General features: G+C 34.3%; 1 protein-coding gene across 2 annotated transcripts in view; it reads left to right on the top strand.

Moving 5' to 3' along the window:
* PPP4R4 (protein phosphatase 4 regulatory subunit 4) overlaps positions 1–23,009 on the top strand; it is a 106,481-nt gene that overhangs the window by 72,918 nt on the left and 10,554 nt on the right. For both annotated transcript variants that reach the window (XM_003902209.4, XM_009212180.3), the window contains 9 exons: positions 2,782–2,887; positions 4,355–4,502; positions 9,141–9,285; positions 11,479–11,520; positions 11,973–12,047; positions 17,914–17,983; positions 18,423–18,509; positions 18,835–18,928; positions 19,998–20,065. In XM_003902209.4, coding sequence (XP_003902258.1) covers positions 2,782–2,887; positions 4,355–4,502; positions 9,141–9,285; positions 11,479–11,520; positions 11,973–12,047; positions 17,914–17,983; positions 18,423–18,509; positions 18,835–18,928; positions 19,998–20,065 — 835 coding nt within the window. The remainder of the gene's footprint in view (positions 1–2,781; positions 2,888–4,354; positions 4,503–9,140; positions 9,286–11,478; positions 11,521–11,972; positions 12,048–17,913; positions 17,984–18,422; positions 18,510–18,834; positions 18,929–19,997; positions 20,066–23,009) is intronic.

Raw genomic sequence — 23,009 nt, 5'->3', positions numbered from 1 at the left:
CGTGTGCCTACCTGGTTGTATACCAGTTGTACCACTGCCCTGCCCAGGGATCTTCCACCCTTGACAAACTGTATGGCCAGACTACCAGCAGACATACCTCGCAACCTGCTCTGAGCTGGAATCAATCCTACTGAAACTATTCAAAAAAATTGAGGAGGAAGGGTTCCTGTTTAACTCATTCTACAAAGCCGCCATCACCCTGATACCAAAATCTGGCAAAGACACAACAAAAAAAGAAAACTACAAGTCAGTGTTCCTGATGAACATCAACATAAAAATCCTCAAGAGAATACTAGCAAACCAAATCCAGTAGCACATCAAAAAGTTAATTCACCACAATCAAGTAGGCTTCATTCCTGCAATGTGAGGTTAGTTCAACGTAAGCAAATCAATAAATGTTATTCACCACATAAACAGGATTAAAAGCAAAAATTATATGATCATCTCAATAGACTCAGAAAAGGCTTTTGATAAAGTCAAGTGTCTCTGTGTTAAAAACCCTCAACAAACTAAGCATTGAAGAAACATACCTCAAAGTAATAAGAGCTCTCTATGACAAACCCACCGCCAACATCATACTGATTGGGCAAAAGCTGGAAGCCATCCCCTTGAGAATTGGAACAAGACAAGGATGCCCACTCATACCACTCCTATTAAACATAGTACTGGAAGTCATAGGCAGAGCAATCAGGCAAAAGAGAGAAATTAAAGGCATCCAAATAGGAAAAGAGGAAGTCAAATGATCTCTCTTTGCTGATATGATACTATACCTAGAAAACCCTAAGGATGTTGTCAGAAGGCTCCTAGACCTGATAAACCACTACAGTAAAGTTTCAGGTTACAAAACCAGTGTACAAAAACCAGTAGCATTTCTATACATCAATAACGTTCAAGCTGAGAGCCAAATCAAGAATGCAATCCCAATTATAATAGCCACAAAAAAAATCCAGTAACACATCTAATCACGGAGACGAAAGATCTTTACAAGGGGAACTATAAAACACTGCTGAAAGAAATCATAGATGACATAAACAAATGGAAAAACATTCTGTGCTCATGGATTAGAAGAATTAATATTGTTAAAATGGCCATATTGCCCAAAGCAATCTACAGATTCAACACATTCCTATCAAACTACCAATGTCATTTTTCATAGAATTAAAAAAATTATTCTAAAATTATGCTTGAATAGCCAGCACAATCTTCAGCTGGTATTTCAGCCCTCTGAATACCAGTTTCCTATCAGCTTTTTACCTGTTAGTTTTAGAATCCATTGATGATCCTTACTTGAATCGGTGATTTCATTATAACTTCCTAAACAATTTTAAAATTCCATCATTTCTTATGCATTTTTGATGGTGGCATTGTGTGAAGAAGTGCATTCCTTTGTCCACATTGGTTATTTGATTGCCTTGAGCTACATTTACTAATGTAAAGACAGGATGAATTCTTAATTTTTTTCCTCTAATTATCAATTTTCAGAGCTAGGAGGTGGCATAGTAGCTATTTTTAATGGTGACAAGTGCACTTTGTTTTTAACATCTTTTTAGATAAAATAATGTTATTGCAGTTATTATTTTTTTGTGCACAAATTGTTACAACTTCTTCAAGCTGGTTCTTATGTGCTTTTGACCTGATTATATTTATCTTTGACTTCTGGCCCAGCAGAATACCTCATACCATAAACTATAATATATGTTTTATGTGAGGTACAAAATATATATATTTTAATGACTATTATATATGTATTTGAAATTCTATCAGTATGCATAAAATGAAAGAAAAGAATAACATGCTTTTATTTAGTTCATTTATCAAAAATTCATTTTCCTTAAGTCCAGTCATGTTTCTGCTTATGTATATTTTTAAAATTTTCTTTTCTAAATCATAGGAAATACCCTCTTTTTACATTCAACAGATTAAAAACCCCACTCAAATTATACCTGATATAATGTGAATAGCTCATATAAAATATGAGAGGAGGTAGCAGGCAACACTGTCTCAGCAATGTAAAGTTTCATTCTATTTGAATTTCAAGGATCCCCACTGTAATATTTGGGATCTTTAGTAATTCAACATTATATTTGTATGTAAGTCAAGATAATGAACATGAATTTATACTGGACACAATATGTCTGGTTGAGAGATTTTTCTCTAATGTATGGTTTGACCCAAACCCAGGAAAGGTAAATGGCCATATTTATTTAGAATTAAGGTTCTGCCTGGTGGTGTGACAGAAATTGAAAGGACAAAGGGACTTGAAATACTGGTAAGAATGATTGACATGGTGCTCTTTGGATTCTAAATGTCATCTGTATCATTAAGAGCTAGAATTAAGCCAGAAGGATTGAAGCGTATACCTGATCACGGGATCTCTAAATGTATATTTTAGTAGTGACATATTTTTGGTGATGTACCTAACACATGGCATGTTGTAGCAAATGTTTGTCAGATGAATGAATGACAAAGTCCAGAAAACAGCTAAAAGAATAAGTGGCAGGGGTGTATTTGGTCATGTAAGATGAGATGGCAAGGAAATAAGAGTCAAATCTGGATGATTTGGACTTGCCTATGCCAAATTAACTTTGTAATATAAGTATTGGTTGATTTGCCTGAGTGATTAACATTAAATTATGAAGATACTTCCATAAGGATATAAATTCAATGAGTTGAGAGGCAGCAAACACTTTATTTTAGTCAATAACTTAAAATTGATTTGGTGGGCCCAAATTATCTAGACTAGAATTAGCCTAGTGTAACTGTCTGTCTTATTTCTTCAAGAATGTCTTACCTGTCCAAAAGGCAGCCTCACGAACTCTATGCATTTTTCTGCGTTATAATCGTAAACAAGAACAGAGACATGAGGTCATTCAAAAATTAATTGAACGTAAGTAATATTGTCTACTATTTTGAAAAAGGAAAGTAAATGAACTAGTTGGCTTTAGTTATATCTGACTTATGTATCATTTTGCTGTGAATAATTAGGTTACTATTGGGTTTTATAAGTTGATTTTTATTTTTTAGAATTCCTTATGGCAAGATTAGATCTGTGAGGAATGAAAGTAATAATTACTCTGTTTTCTTTTGTGAATGTCTACATTTTAGAAATTAAAATATGTTTACTTATATTGAAAGCTCAGTTTCTGCCCTGATGAAATAGCATTTGGAACTAAAATATAAATAGAATATCCATGAATCTAATCATTTATTTTATGGTCCTATTTCAATAGTCACATAATTAACAGAATCTGGGATTTTTCCTTGAATAGAGTTGATAGTATATTTGAATATAAATTTGATGAGCCTAGTTGGTTTATAATGTCTTAAGAAACTAAGTCAGTTTACAAATGCAAATTTATTTTAATTTGGTAAAAGCTAAAATCAAGGCAAAAACATTTGGTTTATAGTATTGATTTTAGAAATAGTTGCACACACCTATATATACTTAGTGAATTTGCTGATTATTGTATATTTGCTTTGCCCATAATGTCTTAATGTTTTTACTAAACTATATTATCCAGCATAGGCAGGTAATGGGATTTTCTAGTTATTGGGGTTTACCAGTTTAAGTGTGTATCACTACTTTTCAAAAAATTAGAGTACTTTTATAAAATTCCATTTAAGAAAAAGTATGCTCAGTATACTTTAATCTTTCTTTTTATAATCTTATTTTAATTCGGTTTTCATTATTCAGTGTTAGGAGCTCATGTTTAGAATGTTTTATTTTGAAAGAAGATTCAGTTTGGTTTTGTTTTTGAACATTTATGTAAAAAGTAGAAAATTAGCCTTTTAATATTGACCTGAATTATTGTCAGTAATGCTGTTTATATGTGACTATATCTACTTTAGGCATTTTTAAGGAAACAAAGGGAACAAAACAGTTAATTTGGTTTTAAAACTCTTTGAAGTTATACAGACTTGTGTTTGAATTCTAGCTCTGCACCTGCCAACTGTGTGACTTTAAACTCACTGAATCTCAGTATCCTTGTTTTTTAGGAGGAAGAAGTATGTGCACCTCTTTGGGCTGCTTTTCAGGGCTAAATGAGATAATATGTATAGAGTACTTAGCACATAGTGGGTGATAAAAAGTAGTAAATACAGTCATTCCATAGTTAATAAATGCTTATGAAATTGAATGAAATGTTTGACAAAACTTTTTTATGGTTTTTGAGGTGTCAATTTGGGGATTTACAAATCTGAGGTATATAATAATGATTTTTTTCCTCTTATCTCTTGTATTTGCTAGCCATATTGTGGGTATGAAGAAACTTGTTATGTGTTTTGTGTGTCTAACTTTGTCACATTAATTTCATGTAGGAAAAATTAACAAGATAATTTTTGTTGTTGTTTCTAGAATTGGGCCAAGGAAAAAGTTACTGGAATAGACTTCGATTTTTGGATACCTGTGAATTTATTATAGAGATATTTTCCAAATCATTTTTCTGTAAATATTTCTTTCTACCTGCTATTGAACTGACACATGATCCAGTAGCAAACGTGAGGTATGTTATCAATCAATGAAAATATTTGAAATTGTATTTATTTTTATCTACTATAGTGAACATATGCAAAATCTTTTCCTTAGCCAATTAAAAACTTAAGTCAAGAATTTACATGTGCTTTGAAATTCTTAGTATTCATAATTGATGGGTATCAGTAAGACTTGGAAGCATACTCTTTCAACACTGTCTCAGATCTTTTGTCTTTACTGGATTGAGAGCAGTAAGTCAAAGCCAGATTGGTAAGCTTCTTCGGCCATTTGGATACACACATTGAAATGATTAGAAGATCGAGTAGCTATTATTAATTTATCTACCATTAAAACTAAAGAAAAGATGGTCAGTCGCCTTATCACTTCAAAGTTGTTTGATGAGCATCTGTTAGTTTTTAGAGGCCCATTTTTTCAAAGAAATAGAACTGCTTCAAAGTCTTCATCTTGTCTTCTATGTTTAGCTGCCTTATATTTTTGAAATCCAGTAAAATGTTAATTTCATTTGATTAACTGTTAAGTTGGAAGGAACAGATCTGAAAATGGCTTGCCTGGAAATGGAAAAAAATAAGAAATATATTTTGTCCTTTTTCTCTCCAAATGAGCACACCACTTCCTTTTTTATTGTGGTAAAATATGTATAATATAATATTTACTATTTTAACCATTTATAAGTGTGTAGTTCAGTGACATTAAAGTACATGCATGTTATTACTTAAGAGCTATTTTTGTACATTTGTTAATGGAATGAAAATAATTTTAAACCCTCCTGTTTAAAAGAAATTTAAGCCCAGCCATTAGATTACTGTGTTTTAAGTCCTGTGTCTCTATTTTGAACTTGAACTCAGATCTGCAGGAAAGAGAGATATCAGAGTCAGTTGGCCAAAGGCTCTCCTGAACAAACTCTAGAACTCCCTGCTGAATTTCCATACATTAGGGGCACTTAGTTTTATGCATCTGAAAGATGCATATGTACCACTTTTATAAACAACTGATGTGAATTTTAGGCAATATGTAAAACGTCAAAACTTTTTAATAGGAAGAGTTGGTGAGATAATAAGCTAACTGAGATTAATAGTCTTGGTGTTGAGATATATATGAAGATGAATTGTCAAAAGATATTGAAAAGTTCAACCTAAGAATTTTATGAGCATTTTTTAATGGGAACAAATCTAGAAGTTTTTGTTTTGTATTTTAAATGTGAGAAAATACAGAAAGCACAACTGCATTGACTTTAATTTTTGGTGTATGTTTCTTGTGCTTTATAAATGAGAGGTGGGGTATTGCTGACATTTTAAAGTGAATTGAAAAGAACCTTTTGGGCTGGGCGTCGTGGCTCATGCCTGTAATCCTAGCACTTTGGGAGGCCGAGGCAGACGGGATCACTTGAGGCCAGGAGTTTGAGACCAGCCTGGCCAACATGGTGAGACCCCATCTCTACTAAAAATACAAAAATGAGCCAGGCGTAGTGGTACACGCCTGTAGTCCCAGCTACTTGGGAGGCTGAGGCAGGAGAATCGCATGAACCTGGGAGGTGGAGGTTGCAGTGAGCTGAGATCATACCACTGCACTCCAGCCTAGGTGACAGAGCAAGACTTCATCTCAAAAAAAAAAAAAGGAACCTTTGGTAATTCTTTAGATTTTAACTTTTCCTAAACAACTAATGGGTCCAGCTTTATGAACATTTTGTGAATTGCAATTGTGATTCTATAAAAGCAACTTTCAATGTGATGTATTGTCACTTATCAAGCAGTTGACAAAAATAATTTGAAAGGAAATGACATCATCTCTACTTTGATCAGTGTAACAAAGAGCATGACATTGACTCTATGAGAAAGAAATCTGCCAATTCAAAAAACCAAATGAAGAATAATTAATTATTACTCTGTTAATTTCAGAGATTTGCAGGACAGCAGATTATTGTATAACTGTGTGTCTTGGTTCCTACTCTCTTGTCTGGCCAGCTGCCAGCCAAGAAATGTATCCGACAACACTGTATGCTAACTGGCTTTGGGTATAAAAGCACTTGCTCAGTGCTTTAGAGATGTGCAGATAGAATGAAAGCCATCACAGGCAAGGGTGGTAGGATCATGTTGGTTAGGAGGACAGTTTCTGTTGCCACACTGCCTGAGCTGAAATTCCAGCTCTACATTAAATGTGTATCTTTAGCCAAGTTACAAAACTTCTGTGTGCACTGATTTCCTTAGTACCTAATTTATAAAGTATTCTGAGGCACAAATAACTGAGATAATATACATAAATTATCTGAAAGGTGTGGTCCCTAATCTCAAGAATTAGATCATCTCGGGCCCAGGAGTCTCATAGAGATGAATCACTACAATGGATTGGGTAGCTTCTGCTGGATATCTATTTTCTAGACATGCCTTGGGTTATAAAGAATGGAGTGTGCATAGATTGTTAAGTGTTTTTGTTTTTCCTTAAGTTAATGTTTAAAATTTAAATTCACCAAGTTGAGACAATATCAAGCTGGAAAAAGACTCTTGGTATTCAGAGAAGCCTTTTCCATAGCTGCCAGAAATGATATAATTTCTTTGGGGGGTTGATATTCCTTAATTATAGAAAGCATTGCTAGGTTAGGCTGTATCCGTGGTGAACTGTGAATGAGATTGAGACCATTGTTGCTATTTATAGTGCTGGAAATTCTACAGGAGGAGCTTCTTTACCCTTTTTGGTTAAATAAAAAGCAAATTTTGTTGTATATGAAGAATCCTCAAGTAAAGATTCAGCTGAGAAAGTGTTCTGGAAACTCTAAAAATGGAATTCAGGTGTCTCAAGGGTTGCAATAAAGATAAAAAATAATAATTTGGAGAGCATTCAGATGAATAAATGAACATAGCAGCTATAAAATAGATACCCACCTAGCATCCCTCTCTAAAACAGCCATGGAAAAAGAATAGACTTTTAGCTTAGCAAAGCAGAGTATTTCCTCTGAAACGCCTCCTCCTGGAAAGGCTTTTTTTTTTTTTTTTTTTTTTTTTTTTTTAGGTTCTGGGATTTACTCTTACCTTCCTGGCATTCTTCAACCTCCTTGTTTCTTCCTTTCTAACCCAGTCTAGACTGTGGTAGTGCCTTAGACCACCTTAGACTAGGTCCTTTTATCCTTTTCTTCTCTAACTGTACATATTACCTTGATGATCTCTCCCATTTCATGGTTTAAATATCATCTACTTGCTGAAGATTCCTCACTTTATCTGAAGCATTGACATCTACTCTGGATAGGCTAGATGGATAGCCAACTTATTGAGCCTGTTGCCCACTTAGCATTTCCACTGTATATCTGATAGACATCTCAGACTTAATCTGTCTAGAATTCAATCTTCATCTTTCTTATCTGCTTTTGCTCCTTCTGTAGTCTTCTCCATCTCAGGAAATAACCATCCCACCTGCTTAGATCAAAACCTTAAATAAATTCTTCTCTCTGTCATTCTACCTCCAATCCCTCAGTACATTCTGCTGCTTGTAAAAGATATTCAGAATCCAGGCCAGGCACGGTGGCTCACGCCTGTAATCCCAGTACCTTGGCCAAGGCAGGTGGATCACAAAGTCAGGAGATCGAGACCATCTTGGCTAACACGGTGAAACCCTGTCTCTACTAAAAAATACAAAAAGAAATTAGCTGGGCGTGGTGGCGGGCGCCTGTATTCCCAGCTACTCGGGAGGCTGAGGCAGGAGAATGGCGTGAACCTGGGAGCCGGAGCTTTCAGTGAGCCGAGATCACGCCACTACACTCCAGCCTGGGTGACAGAGTGAGACTACGTCTCTAAAAAAAAAAAAAAAAAAAAAAGAGATTCAGAATGCAACTGCTTCTTACCACCTTTTCCTGCTACCACTCTGGATCAATGCACCATCATCTCTTGCCTGAATTATTTTAAGACCTTTTCCTATTGTTTCTCTTTTTCTGTTTTTGACCAGCTACAGTCTAATTTCAACACAATAGGCAGATGATGCTTGTAAAACATTGTCAGATCATTTCACCCCTCTGCTCAAAATCTACCAATGGCTTCTTGTCATACTCAAAATAAAAGGCAATTTCCTTACAGTGGCTCTCAAAGCCTCTTATTTACCACTCTGAGCTCTCCTGCTAGTCTCACCTTCACTCTGTTTCGGCACAGTGGCCAATTTGCTCATTTGGACCAACAGTAGAGACAAGCTCTCCATATTTGCTGTGATGCTCTTTTCCAGATATTCACATAGCTTATTCCCTAATTTTCTTTAGGTCTTTGCTTAAATACCATCTTTTCAGTGGAACCTTCAATGACAACCCTCTCTGGCCACCTGCTTTAAAACCGATTAATCCCCACCCCTGGTACTCCCTTGCCTTTATTCCTTGCTTTATTTTTCTCCATAGCATTTAACACTATCTGACAGATTTTCCTTGTTTCTTTTCTCTTCTCTGCTCCCATACTAGAATGTAAGTTCCAGGAGAGCAGAGAATTTTGTTGGTTTTATTTACTGTTGTATCTCAGCATCCAGCATGGTGAATGCTTGACACATAATAGACACTCCATGAATATATCTTGCATGAATAAATGAAGTCTCAGGCTATCTAAAACTTGATTTTTCTTTGTTTCATGTTACTGTTATTCTTAGTTATTAAATTCATTCAAGAGTAAATACTATTTTATTATAGAATGAAACTTTGCTACCTGTTGCCCAAAGTGAAATCTACTCTGAAGATTCCTGCTGATAAGCATCTACTTCAGCAGTTAGAAATGTGTGTGAGAAAACTCCTGTGTCAAGAAAAAGATAAAGATGTTCTGGCTATTGTAAAAAGAGTAAGTATCACTCTTGCCAGAATGTTGCATTTTTTTTTTCTATTAAGGTAGTAAGAATCATAACTTCACTATTTCAGCTTGACAGGATAGCAATATATTAAAATATTTTTATCCTTGCTAAAGTTGTAAGAATTAGTGAATGATTTGGTTGATAGGTGCTACAACTGGATATGAAAGTTTCGAAGGGCACCTAGACATTAAACTTTTATTACTAGTAATATAAGCCCATGTTTGACACATGTTAGGTGCTCAATAAACACTGTTCAATTAATAATGAATGTTTTATTCATCAGATTTTCTTCATAAGTGATTATAATCCAGTGAAACTTTGTTGGTAAAATTGGGAAAGTCACATTTTATAGAAACTTATCCCTGGAAGGGCGCTTCGAGTTAATTCAGGGGTCTATTTGACTTTATAGAAGTTCTGTGCCTAGAAATATTGTGTCTACTTGAGATCATATTAGTAAGTAGCAGAATCAGGAGGACTAGAATAGAGACCTCTTACCTACTTCTGAGTGCATCTTTGTAAATAATGTAAGATTGTATCCTGTGAGTTTTTTGTTTGTTTTAGCATGAGATCGTAGTATATGGATTCTTTGGAAATGTTGGAAAAACTAAACAGTAAAAATTTGGGTTAGTGAGCCACATCTTAGAATAATTTTTATTCTTCAGAAATTGTTTATGCTGAATATATAACTAATCTTTTATAAGTTCAAGTGAAATTATTTACTTTTATGAATCTGAATATAAACTTCAGGACACATTGTTTTTGAGCGTTTATTTGTAGTGAGGGAAATTTCCTTATTAATGTCATAAATAAATTAGTATACGTGGCGAGTAAAAAGAGAATTCTTACTTTTTTTTCTCTTTTTTTCTAGAAATCATTGCCAGATGTCACATGAGGAATCTTTTAATTAAGTGATTTGATGACTTAGTATTAATTAGTATAGTTTTAATTTTAATGAAATGTGAATTCTTCTTTCATTAACTGATATAACCAGAAATACCTAGAGTTGGACATGCATTTAAATCTAAAAGTACACACACACACACACACACACATACACACACACACACACACACACACTTGTTTCTACCAGACAGTTCCTTCCTTACTGTTTAATATTAAAGTATAGAAGTTTAGGCAATGGAGTTAACTTGTCAAAATAATAAACATGAGAGGGCTAATTACTTTTCCAGAATAATTTATTAATTCAAGAGACAATATAAGCTAACCCTATACAGGTGTAATGATGCTATAATTAAATTAATGGATTATTAGTCTACAGTGGATTATTCTGGAGTACAGCTCTTATTTTCAGTATGCTGCATATAATGAAGCCAGTCTGTCCCATGGAAATTCTGTAGTATAATGAGACATTAGTATGGAAAACTCCCAGAAAACTACACAAAACTTTTGGATAAAAATTGAATAGTTTTATCAGTTTTTTAATATGAAAAGTAACTTTATATAAATAGAGAGTATTTCGTGGCATACATTATGAATGTTTCATAAATTTCAGCAAAAAAAACTTTCACTAAATTTTATATTTGTCATGGATAGTTTTGGGCATATGCATATCCAAATGTACTTTATTTTGGCCATTAGGGTTACTCTTGTAGAGTAAGTTTTAGAAGTACTGCCCTCTATCAGAGACAGAACCCTGGGTTAGATTGACCATTGTTTTGATTGGAATAATTTGTCTCAAACTAGTGTATTCCAAAAGACAAATAGTAAATTGAGAGAATATTTTTAGAGCAGATAGAAAATTTCTACAGAAGGGAACTAAGGATTATTCAGCCAAATGATGGCTTGTTTCATTCATATATAGCTAAAAGACTTTTTAAAAATTCAAAAGCTACATTATGTTTCTGAAAATTCAGAAAAAATTGGCACTGGGAGTTACTAGAAGTTAGTTAGATTATATGCATTTGGTATTTGAAGTATGCCTGTAGACTTGGTCTTCTTAAGGTTAAAAACTTTCAAAAGTTAAAATTGACCCTGGCATTATTGTATAAAGGTTGATTGTAAGTACAATGTAGAATTGGGCAGAACTTTAGTTTTCTGACTTAGTCTACCCCATAGTGCAGAAGTCTCCTATTTGAACCTGCCTCTGCAAAATAACTTGCTGAGAAATGATTGGTTGTTTTAATTTAATTACTTTAGAATAATTTTAAAAACTTTCCTTATAGACTGTGTTAGAGTTGGACAGAATGGAAATGTCTATGGATGCTGTAAGTATACTCTCTTTACCTTATTGTGTTGGTCCATTTTCATGCTGCTGAAAAAGACATACCCAAGACTGGGCAATTTACAAAAGAAAGAGGTTTAATTGGACTCACAGTTCCACATGGCTGGGGAGGCCTCACAATCATGACAGACAACAAGGAGGGGCAAGTCACATCTGGGCAGCAGGCAAAGAGGGAGGGAAACTCCCCCTTACAATACCGTCAGATCTTGAGAGACTCATTCACTATCATGAAACAGCGTGGGAAAGACGCACCCCCATAATTCAGTCATCTCCCACCCAGTCCCTGCCACAACATGTGGGAATTAGGGGAGCTACAAGATAAGATTTGGGTGGGGACACAGAGTCAAACCATATCACTTCTATTAAAAGGAATATTTTAAACTTGGCAGAAACTCATCACTAATGTTTCACAACTTCATTTTAAACTTTAAATAGTTTCAGAAAAAGTTTTATGAGAAAGATTTGTTGGATCAAGAGAAAGAAAGAGAAGAACTACTTCTTTTGGAAATGGTATGTTGCTTTCATATGCACACACATATACTCTTTTCTGATTAATAAAACTGTGTTTTGTTATTAAACTTAATCATTTCTTTCCATCTCACCATTTCACATTACTCTTTTCTTCTTAAATGACAGTCCCAGTTTTTTGAAATCTGTTCTTTTATGAACTAGAAAGAAAACTATATTTGAGAGCCTTTTAAAAAAACTACTTTGCTGAAGTATAACTGACAACTACACATATTTAAAGTGTACTATTCAATGAGTTTTGACATATTGATGAAACCATCACCACAATGAAAATATGAAACATTTCTATCCCTTTAAAGATTTCTGCCCCTTTGTAATCCATGTATTCTACTCTAGTCCCCAAAAACCAATGATCTAGTTTCTGAAAATGTAGATTAGCTTGCATTTCCATAATTTATATAAATGGAATAATATATTAGGTATTAATACTATTTTTGGTTCTGCATCTTTCTACCAACATAATTACTTTGAGATTCATCCATATTGTTGTATGCATCAAGAAGTCATTCCTTTTTATTTCTGAATGGTAGTCTATATTATGGAATATCACAATTTGCTTATCCATTCACCTCTTTATAGACATTTGGCTTCTAATTTGGGGATATTACAAATATAGTTGCTTTGAACATTAGTGAAAAAGTCCTTGGTTAGACATATTTTCATTTCTCTTGGGTAAATACCTAGGAATAGAATGGCTGGATTGTATGGCATGCTTAATTAAAAAAAATAAAAAAAAATAAAAAAACAAAATAAAGGCTGGGTGTGGTGGCTCACACCTGTAATCCCAGGACTTTGGGAGGCCAAGGCAGGTGGATCACGAGGTCAGGAGATCAAGACCATCCTGGCTAACATGGTGAAACCCCGTCTCTACTAAAAAATACAAAAAATTAGCTGGGCATGGTGGCGGGTGCCTGTAGTCCCAGCTACTTGGGAGGCTGAGGCAGGAGAATGGCGTGAACCCAGGAGGCGGAGGTTGCAGTGAGCCGAGATCATGCCACTGCACTCCAGCCTTGGCGACAGAGCAAGACTGTCTCAAAAAAAACAAAAAAAAACAAACCTGTTTTCAAGTGGTTGTACCATTTTACATCCACATTGTCTATGCTGTAGTTACCAGCCATACTATTGGGTATGTAATGGTATCTCGTTGTTTTTTTTAAATCTCTTTTTCTATTCCTGATGCCTAAAGATGTCAAGCATCTTGTCTTTGCTTACTGGCCATCTTTATCTCTTATTTGATAAAGTTTGTTTTCAGAATTTTAAGTGGGTTGTTTATTATTATTGAGATGTGAGAGCTTTTAATCCATTCTGAATACAATTTCTTTGACAGATATACATATTATGAGTGTTTTCTTGGAGTTTGAAGCTTATCTATTCATTTATTCATGGTGTCTTTTGAAAAACAGAAATATTTAATTTTGATGAAGCCCAGTTTATCAATTCTTTCTTTGACAATTCTTTTTTGTTCCAGGAATCCTTTGTCTATCCTAAGATCATAGACTTTTTCCTCTATTTTCTTTTAAAAATTTTCGTTTTAGGTTTTACATTTAGATTTATGATTCATTTCAAGTACATTTTTATATATGTTTATTTTTTTTCCATAGGGAATATTCATTTATTCCAGCACCATTTGTTGGAATAACAACAATGGGGAAACGCCTTCTTTTCCCCATGGAATTGTCTTAGCGTCCTTAAAAAATATTAGTTGTACACATATATGTCTATTTCTTGACTTCCTATTATTGTATTCCACTTATTTATAAGTTTATCTTTTAAGTAATACCAAACTGTCTTGATCATTGTAACTTTATAGTGTTTTTTAAATTTGGTAGGGTAAGTTTTCTATCTTTGTTCCTTCTTAAAATTGCTTTGACCAGTCTAGGGCCTTTGCATTTTGATATGAAGTCCAGAATTTATTTCTAGGTATTTTATGTTTTTGGCATTATTGTAAATGGAAGTATGCATTTTTTATTTCACTTTCCAGTGTTTTTGTTCCTGGAGTATAAGAATACTGTTTTTTTTTTTTTTTAAATTAACCTTGTGTCTTATAAACTTAATTTGTTTATTTGTTCTAGAAATTGTTTTTTAGATTTTCTAAAACTAAAATTTTATATGTAAGCCATCATATCTTCTTTAAATACAGCAATGTTACTTCTTTCTATTCAATATTTATGCCTTTTGTTTATTTCTTTTGTCTTATCACAAGGTCCAAGACCTCCAGTAAAATTAAAGTGTTAGAAGTAGGCATCCTTGTATTTTTACTGATCTTAGCGGGAAACAGTTCAGTCTTTCATCATCAGGTATGATGGTAGAAATAGGTTTTATGTAGATTCCCTTTATCAGATTGAGGAAGTTACCTCTTACTCCTAGTTTGCTAAGAGTTTTTATGAATGGTTGTTGCATTTTTTTTTTTTTTTTTTTGAGACGGAGTCTCACTCTGTCACCCAGGCTGGAGTGCAGTGGTGCGATCTCGGCTCACTGCAAGCTCCGCCTCCCAGGTTCACGCCATTCTCCCGCCTCAGCCTCCGAGTAGCCGGGACTACAGGCGCCCGCCACCACGCCCGGCTAGTTTTTTGTATTTTTAGTAGAGACAGGGTTTCACCATGTTAGCCAGGATGGTCTCGATCTCCTGACCTCGTGATCCAGCTGCCTCGGCCTCCCAAAGTGCTGGGATTACAGGCTTGAGCCACCGCGCCCGTGTTATATCTAGAAATGATATTTGGTTTTTCTCCTTCATTCTGCTAATACACTGAACTACCCTGATTTTTCAAATGGTAAACTAATGTTGTATTTTGGAGATAGACCCTATTTGGCAATGGTTTATTATCCTTTTTCTCTACTGGATTCTTGGCTAATGTTTTTGTTAAGGGATTTTGCATCTGTATTCATAGATTCATAGTGAAATTGGCCTATAATTCCCCTTTTTGTCATTTTTGGGATCAAATTTGGTATTAATGTTATTCTGGCCTCATAAAACTAGATGAATAGTATTCCCACCTTCTCTGTTTTCTGACCAATTTTGTATAAATTGGTTTTATTTTTGCCTTGAGTGTTCTATAGAATTCACTAGTGAAGTTATCTAAGCCTGGAGTTTTCATTTTGGAAAGTATTTTGATAATCGATTCTGTTTCCGTAAGAGACATTAGAGAATGTAGATCTTCTCTTTCTTCTGTTGTCAATTTTGGTAAGTTGCTTCCCTTCCACCCCAGTTTACATATTATTTAAACTGACAAATCTGTTGGCATGAAGTTATTTGTAATATTCTCCTATTATCCTTTTAATTATGGTGTTAATCTATGGGGATAACCATTTTATTCTTGTGTTAGTGATTTGTGTTCTTCACATCTCCGTTTTTTGGGAATTTTTTTTTTTGGCTTATTTCTTTAGAGATTTTAATATCCATACCTAACCTTTTAGTCTACATATTGTTATTATTATATCATGTCGCTTAACAATAATACAAATCTCTTTACCCCCTCCACACCCATTCTTCATGTTACAGTTGTCATATGAATTATATCTGCATTGAAGAGCCCACCAGTGTTGTAATCTTGCTTTAAGTTGTCGTATGTATCTTGAAGAATACACTCTTAGTGTAAACTTTTATGGTTTACTCAGATGTTTACCATTTCCAGTGCTCTTCATTCATTGCTTAAGATCTAAATTTCCCTCTGGTGTTTTTTTCCTTAAGGTAAAAGAATTTTCTTTAGCAAATCTTGAAGTGCAGGCCTTCTGGTGACAACTTCTCTTATTTTTTCTTTATCTAAAATGTCTTATTTTTACCTTCATTCCTGAAGGATATTTTCACGGGTATAGAAGTCTGGGTTGACAGTTTTTTCCTTACTACATTCTAATAATGTGTTTCTATCTGTCTTCTGGCCCCCATAACATCTGATACAATAGCTACTCTCATTTGAATTGTTGGTGCTTCTGTATGAAGCATTGTTTTTCTCTGGACACTTAAATTTTTTTTTTCTTTTATCTTTTGTTTTTAGCAGCTTGCTTTTGATGTGTCAAGGCATTATTTACTTGAAATTTATCCAGTTTGGATTTGGTCATCTTAATGAATCTGTAAATGTATATCATTCCCCAAATTTGGGAAGATTTGGTCATTTTTTATTTAAATATATATTCTGTTCTAATTTTTCTCTCTCTTATTTCTGGGTTACCAATTGTACATATTATTATTGTCCATAGGCCTACGAGTCTTTGTTCTTTCTCAATTTTTAAAAATACTCTGTGCTACTCAGTGTGAATAATTTCTCTTGATGTAACTTCAGTGTTACCAACCCTTTCCCTGTCATCTCCATTCAGCTGCTGAGCCTATCCAGTGAATTTTTTATTTCCAATATTATATTTTTCAGTTGTAAAATTTCCATTTGTTTCTTTATATATTTTCTATTTCAATGCCAATAATTTGTGTGCTTAAAGTGGAAATCCTCTGAAAAGCAAAGTTTATTATTTCAGCAGTCTTTCAAAGCAAGATTAGAATTCAGGATTGCCAGTGGGAGAAGCTGTAGGGAAGACTCTCAAAAAATTTTAGGACCGAATGACCTAGCCCAAGACAAAAACAGACAATAGAAAGAGAACCACAGATAATCCTGATACTGGAGTTAGTAGACAAGGACTTCAAGATAACTGTGATTAATATGATCAAGATAATAGAGGCAAACGTGTAGAAAATGGATAACTCTGTTAATCCCACCCAATGAAATTTTTCAGTTTTATGCTTTATTTCTGTTTCAGAATTTCCATTTGATTTTTAAATATAGTCCACTTCTATGTGGAAATTCTTTATCTTATTTTCTCCATATTTTTCCTTAGTTTACATGTGCATTTTAAAAGAATGTTTATTCTCCACTTGTTGACTGTAGTATTCTAGCATGTCAGTTATACCAAGTTTGTTCAGAACTTGCTGTGTTTGTTGATTTTCTTGCCTATTTGTTCTGTTGGCATAAGGGCCTCCTTTGTTTTGGTAATGTTTTTTTTCATGATATTGGAGCTGGTTATACAAGTGTGTCTGTTTTGGGAAAATTCATTGAGCTATGAATTTGTACACCTATAATTTGTGCACTTTCTTTATACATACATATATATATATATATATATATTTTTTTTTTTTTTTTTTTATATTTAGTGTTACTTTTTTTGAGATGGAGTGTCACTCTGTCACCCAGGCTGGAGTGCAGTGGCATGAGCTCGGCTCACTGCAACCTCCACCTCCCAGGTTTCCTGCCTTAGCCTCCTGAATAGCTGGGATTACAGGCGTGCACCACCATGCCTGGCTAATTTTTTGTGTGTTTTTAGTAGAGATGGCATTTCTTCATGTTGCCTGGTCTGGTCTCAAACTCCTAACCTCAGATAACTCACCCATCTCAGCCTCCCAACGTGCTGGGATTACAGGCCTGAGCCACGGTGCCCAGCCTCTCTATGTATATTATACTTAAACAAAGCATTTAAAAATATCCAAGACCATTTTCTTTTCTTTCAGTCTTTTTAAAGACAGATATTATTCAGCCATTTACCAATCTCAAATTGAAGTGACCAAAGCAAGGGATATTTTACTAATGCGATTTAGGAAATACCATCTAGAAAATGAAGGGTCATTATTACAACGATATCAAACTCATTGTTTTAGCTTGACAGACCCCCAAGGGCCGAATTCTGTAGATATGAAAAGAGCACAAATCTGAAAGAACCCTGAATTCTTTAGACACTAACATTGGAAAAAACTACTTCTTTTAGGCATTTTTATGAACTTTATTTGAATCTCTAATGCTTAATTTCTCAGAAGAATTTTCTAAACCTACTTCAGTTGTACCTTTAATGCAAGATACTGTCTTAATAACAGGAACAATTAGAGAAAGAAAAGCAACAGAATGATGGAAGGCCCATGAGTGATAAAGTGTTTGAAAAGAAACGTAAGTAATTTTTCTATGTCTTCACCACTTAGTTACGTAATTAATGTTGCATCCTGGTATTTTGAAAGACCATGCTGAATTTTTTATTTGATATGGAAAATTGCTTTACTTTTTTTCATTTTTGAAAAGTCGTTTTTGAAAATTGGCTGCTTAATGTGGTACAGATGTTCAGAATACATAAGTGAAAGGCAGGAACCAGAGTGGACATTCAGATCCTTCAAAAGGAAAGCTTCAAGTTTGATAACAACTGTAAGATTGTGAAACTGATCACTGAATAACAAAGATTGAAATATGTAAATCTTGCCAAATAAGAATATTTGGAAAAGAAAGCTGCTTAGCTAGGGATAGTGATTCATATTGTCTGAATTGTCTTGTATATTTATGGAGATTAATAAGGACTTAGAGGAAATTATAGAACTTAAAGCAGAATTTATTTTAGGTAGAGACACTAAGACACCAACGCAAAGTCTGCCCAAGAACATCCCCATTTCTGTTCCTGGACCCTCTTCTGTCACCCCATCGACAAGTAAGAAATAACTTCTTTTATATCTTTTTATAATTTTTCTTCCTTTTATAAAAATTAATTGCTGGCAAAGTCACTCTATTAGATGAGATACAATAGGATAATATATCTCATTCTAAAGCACTTTTCACCTTCTATCATTAGTTGTTTTGGTAGTTTTTAATTGCTAGTAAGGGTAAGAGATACTTCAGTGAGCTCAAATTAAAGAAAAAAAGGGCTAAAGCCGTCTGTGTTTTACTGAAAATGATGGTAGTTGGGGAGGAAATGGGGGTTGAAGCAGCTGAGGATGAACTGAATACATTTTCCTTTTTTCTGCTTGTTACTCTAGGTAAAGAAATCAAGAAATCCAAATTGATTCGAAGCCAGTCTTTTAATAATCAAGCTTTTCATGCAAAATATGGCAACTTAGAGAAATGTGCTAGGTATGATCTGTCAGCTCTTCAATTTTTAACATAATTTTTATCTTTATTCACATCTTCATATATATGAGTTCACATTTTATAAAAATCAGAATAAATTTTGAGGTTTTTTTTTTAATAGGCCAATATTTTGTCAGTTTTCTTCTGTAGGGATTGTTATTTTTAAAAATAAGAGACCTCCAACAGTTTTCACAAAAATAGGTATTCTGGCATTCTAGGAAGAATACTAACATGATACTATTTAATAATATCATAGAATCCATATATTATTTCATGAGGGAGGTAGTAGTATGTCACATATTCCACTTAACTTTTAATAGGTATGAGTATGCTCCATTTGCTAAATGTGTATAGACATTGCTTTGCTACTAATATTGTTTCTGTCTATAAAGAAGCCATTGGCATGTTCATATGATAAAGTGATCACAGCAGAGTTATCCTGACAATAGATGAATGTCTGGTTTCCCCTTTAGCCTAGGAGACAAAATTACAAGCAGTTAAGATGAGGAGAGAATCAATAAAAATTAAATTACCATGATTTTTTATATGTGCTGACAAACAGCTGTATGTCAATTGACAAGCAAAATAATTTTAAGGAAACAAATATCTTTAAAACTATTCCTTTGTCTATCAAGATAAATTACATGTTTCAGGACAAAATATTTTTCTTTTAAAGATAGCTTCTTATAGAATTTCAGCTGTGTTTCGGGGCATTATCAATAGATCCATCAAAAGTACTTGGCCAATAGAGATCTCAAGATAGAAAAAAGAGATTATAATTAAAGATAAGTTTTATTTCCAAGAAAATTTTACCCATCTTAGCTGCCTTGCTTGAACCTCAAAAGAAAAACTGTAATTCTGATGAAGCAAAAGTTTAAAGACATGCTTTTAAGTTATGGACAAAGTAAGTGTTGTGAGGCATGAATATTAAAAAAATGAGAAATGAAAGCAACAAATGTTTCGTAAGTAGAGGAAAGCATTAAAAAGAAGATTAAAACAGCACGAATGTTAGATGACTGAGATTGTAAGAAGCGTGTTTTTGTATTTTAAACTAAATCATGTTGTTTTCTAGTAAAAGTTCTACAGCAGGATATACACCTGTCTCAGGGTTAGGAAAGACTTCTGTGCTTTCACTAACTGGTAAGTAGCAATCTAAGTTCTTCAAAAAATTGCTAAATTTAACAAAATATTATTCTCCTTAAATGACCTATTTATTTAGTACTAGATACAGTGTTTTCCTAAATTTATATCTTTATCAGATCCCTAAGAAATTAAATTTTTGTCTAGCAATTGAGAAAATATTTGACTAAACTATTTTGTCTTCACTGTTCAAGACTCAGTTTAATACTTTTAAAATAGAAAAAGAACAAAAGTGATAGGGTATGTTTTACCATACTGGGAAGGCTTACTGAGGCACAGACAAAAAGGTTTCACAGTAATTTTTAAGGAAGTTAGAAACAACAGGACTTCACTGTAAATCTAGATGAACAGCTAAACGTTTACAATATGATGTATTTGGAAGTTTGTGGCAGGGGTCAGCACATTTCCCTGAAGGGCCAGAGGGTAAACATACAGGCTTTGTTGGCTAAATTGGTCTGTCACAGTTATTGAACTCTGCTGTTACTGAGTAAAAGCAGCCATAGACAGTACATAATGAATAGATGTGGCTGTATTCCAATAAAACTTTATCTATAAAAACAGGCAGTGGGCAGGATTTGACCCACAGACTGTAATTTACTGGCCTCTGGTTTATATAACAGAGCATAGAATTGTACTATAAATAATGTAGACTATATTGTTAAAATTACTAGTGGCTAAATGTGTGTTTTTAACTTTATACTTTGGAAATATTGGTTGAAAATTTTACTACTGATCTATGGTAGTTTTTTTTAGTGTAAATAGTGAATCTGCTCAAAGATCTGAAATTTTTAACAGCTTAATTACATTTTCTTTTTAGGTTACATTTTGAGTATTCTGTCTTCTTTTTCTTTTTAATTCTTATTTTTTTGAGACAGAGTCTCGCTCTGTCGCCCAGACTGGAGTGCAGTGGCGAGATCTCGGCTCACTGCAAGCTCCGCCTCCCACATTCATGCCATTGTCCTGCCTCAGCCTCCCAAGTAGCTGGGACTACAGGTGCCCACCACCATGCCTGGCTAATTTTTTTTGTACTTTTAGTAGAGATGGGGTTTCACCGTGTTAGCCAGGATGGTCTCGATCTCCTGACCTCGTGATCTGCCCGCCTCAGCCTCCCAAAGTGCTGGGATTACAGGCATGAGCCACTGCGCCCGGCCTTCTTTTTAATTCTTATGGGGAATGTATATACTCATTGGCTGTTCTGTAAACTTTTTCATTTGCTGGAAGAGAAAATCTTTCTAGCATTAAAGCATTGGCAGTTCACGTACAGTATATAGAATGGTTCTGCAAGGTAGACTATGATTATCACAAATAATTTGATAACAACAGAAAGTTGATGAACTAAAATTTTCCCCATATCTTGGACTATAAATAATAAAACCATTGATTACTTTCAGCTCAGTAAAACTGTGAATTCTTTAGGAGGCACTAAGGAACATTCAGAGTTTAAGAACTTTATTTAAAATATGGAGTGCCTTTAAAAACTTAAGTGTACAAAACCGGTTGGAATTAACTTTGAGCTAATGGTGCAGATGATTATAGATGTTCATAAGGGGTTCTTCAGACTTGCGTGGATCTCACCTGTTCTCTTGGTACTTCTTCACTTAGCTGTAATGAGCATATTTATTCATGATCTTGTAACATTTTCTGTCAAGAAATTTCTTTGTCTAAATCATTAAGAATATTGATTCAGAAGTGATTTTTAAAAGTTTTAATTAAGTGCATTAATTTATTTAGTTTTAACTTTGCTAGTTTTTAAGTGACTTTAAGAACCAAGAGAGTAGATGTGGTCCACAGATTCTAAAACTTACATCCAAAGTCTTAAGTTATGGGTTTTATGAGGTGTGTTTGTCTCTTCTCATGCTGTTAATAAAGACATACCCAAGACTGGGTAATTCATAAAGGAAAGAGATTTAATTGACTCACAGTTCCACATGGCTGGGGAGGCCTCACAATCATGGCAGAAGGCAAAGGGAAAGCAAGACGTGTCTTACATGGCAGCAAGCAACAGGGTCTATATAGGGGAACTGCCCTTTTATAAAACCACCGGATCTCGTGAGACTTATTCAATATCATGGAATTGCATGGGAAAAATCCACCCCCATGATTCAGTTACCTCCCACCGGGCCCCTCCCACAACATGTGGGGATTATTACAGTTCAAGGTGAGATTTGGGTAGGGACACAGCTAAACTATATTGTGAGAGTAAATATTTTATTAAAATATTTGAAAAATATTCTATCTTAATGTCTCAATATTATTTTCAGTTGAGGGAGAACTGTAGGTTGAATGAAATACCTCCTAGAGTTCTTGGTTAGAAAAAGGTGCTTATTATTGTTATTTATTACTTAAAATAGAAACTGAAAAAATTTACTATATAATAACACATCTATAAAGAGAAAATGGAAGCAGAACATCTTTTAACAAATGTTTCAGATATTTGCGTAGAGAAGAGATCTTATTTGTGGGGCTCAAAACAGGTTTCAAGATGATTATGTCATTTGAGACGAACCTTAAGGTATGCTAGGATTTTGACAGGCAGAGATGTGTATAGAATAACATTCCATTCACAGTACCAGTCATAAATAAAAGATTGTTGATGTTTTCAGGGAGCAACAGCTGACTAGTTTGGCTGAAGTGTGGAGTGGGTATAATGGAGTGGTGTTAGATGAAACTGTAAGGAGGTTGGGCGCAGTGGCTCACACCTGTAATCCCAGCACTTTGGGAGGCCAAGGTGGGCAGATCATGAGGTCAGGAGATCAAGATCATCCTGGCTAACATGGTGAAACCTCGTCTCTACTAAAAATACAAAAAAAAAAAAAAAAAAAAAAATTTAACTGGGCGTGGTGGCAGACGCCTGTAGTCCCAGCTACTCAGGAGGCTGAGGCAGGAGAATGGCATGAACCTGGGAGGCGGAGCTTGCAGAGAACCGAGATTGCACCACTGCACT

This window comes from Papio anubis, chromosome 7 (assembly GCF_008728515.1).
Source record: "Papio anubis isolate 15944 chromosome 7, Panubis1.0, whole genome shotgun sequence".
Classification (NCBI taxonomy): Eukaryota; Metazoa; Chordata; class Mammalia; order Primates; family Cercopithecidae; genus Papio; species Papio anubis.
Note: the sequence above shows the minus strand (reverse complement) of the source record. Positions and strands in the feature narration are given on the sequence as shown.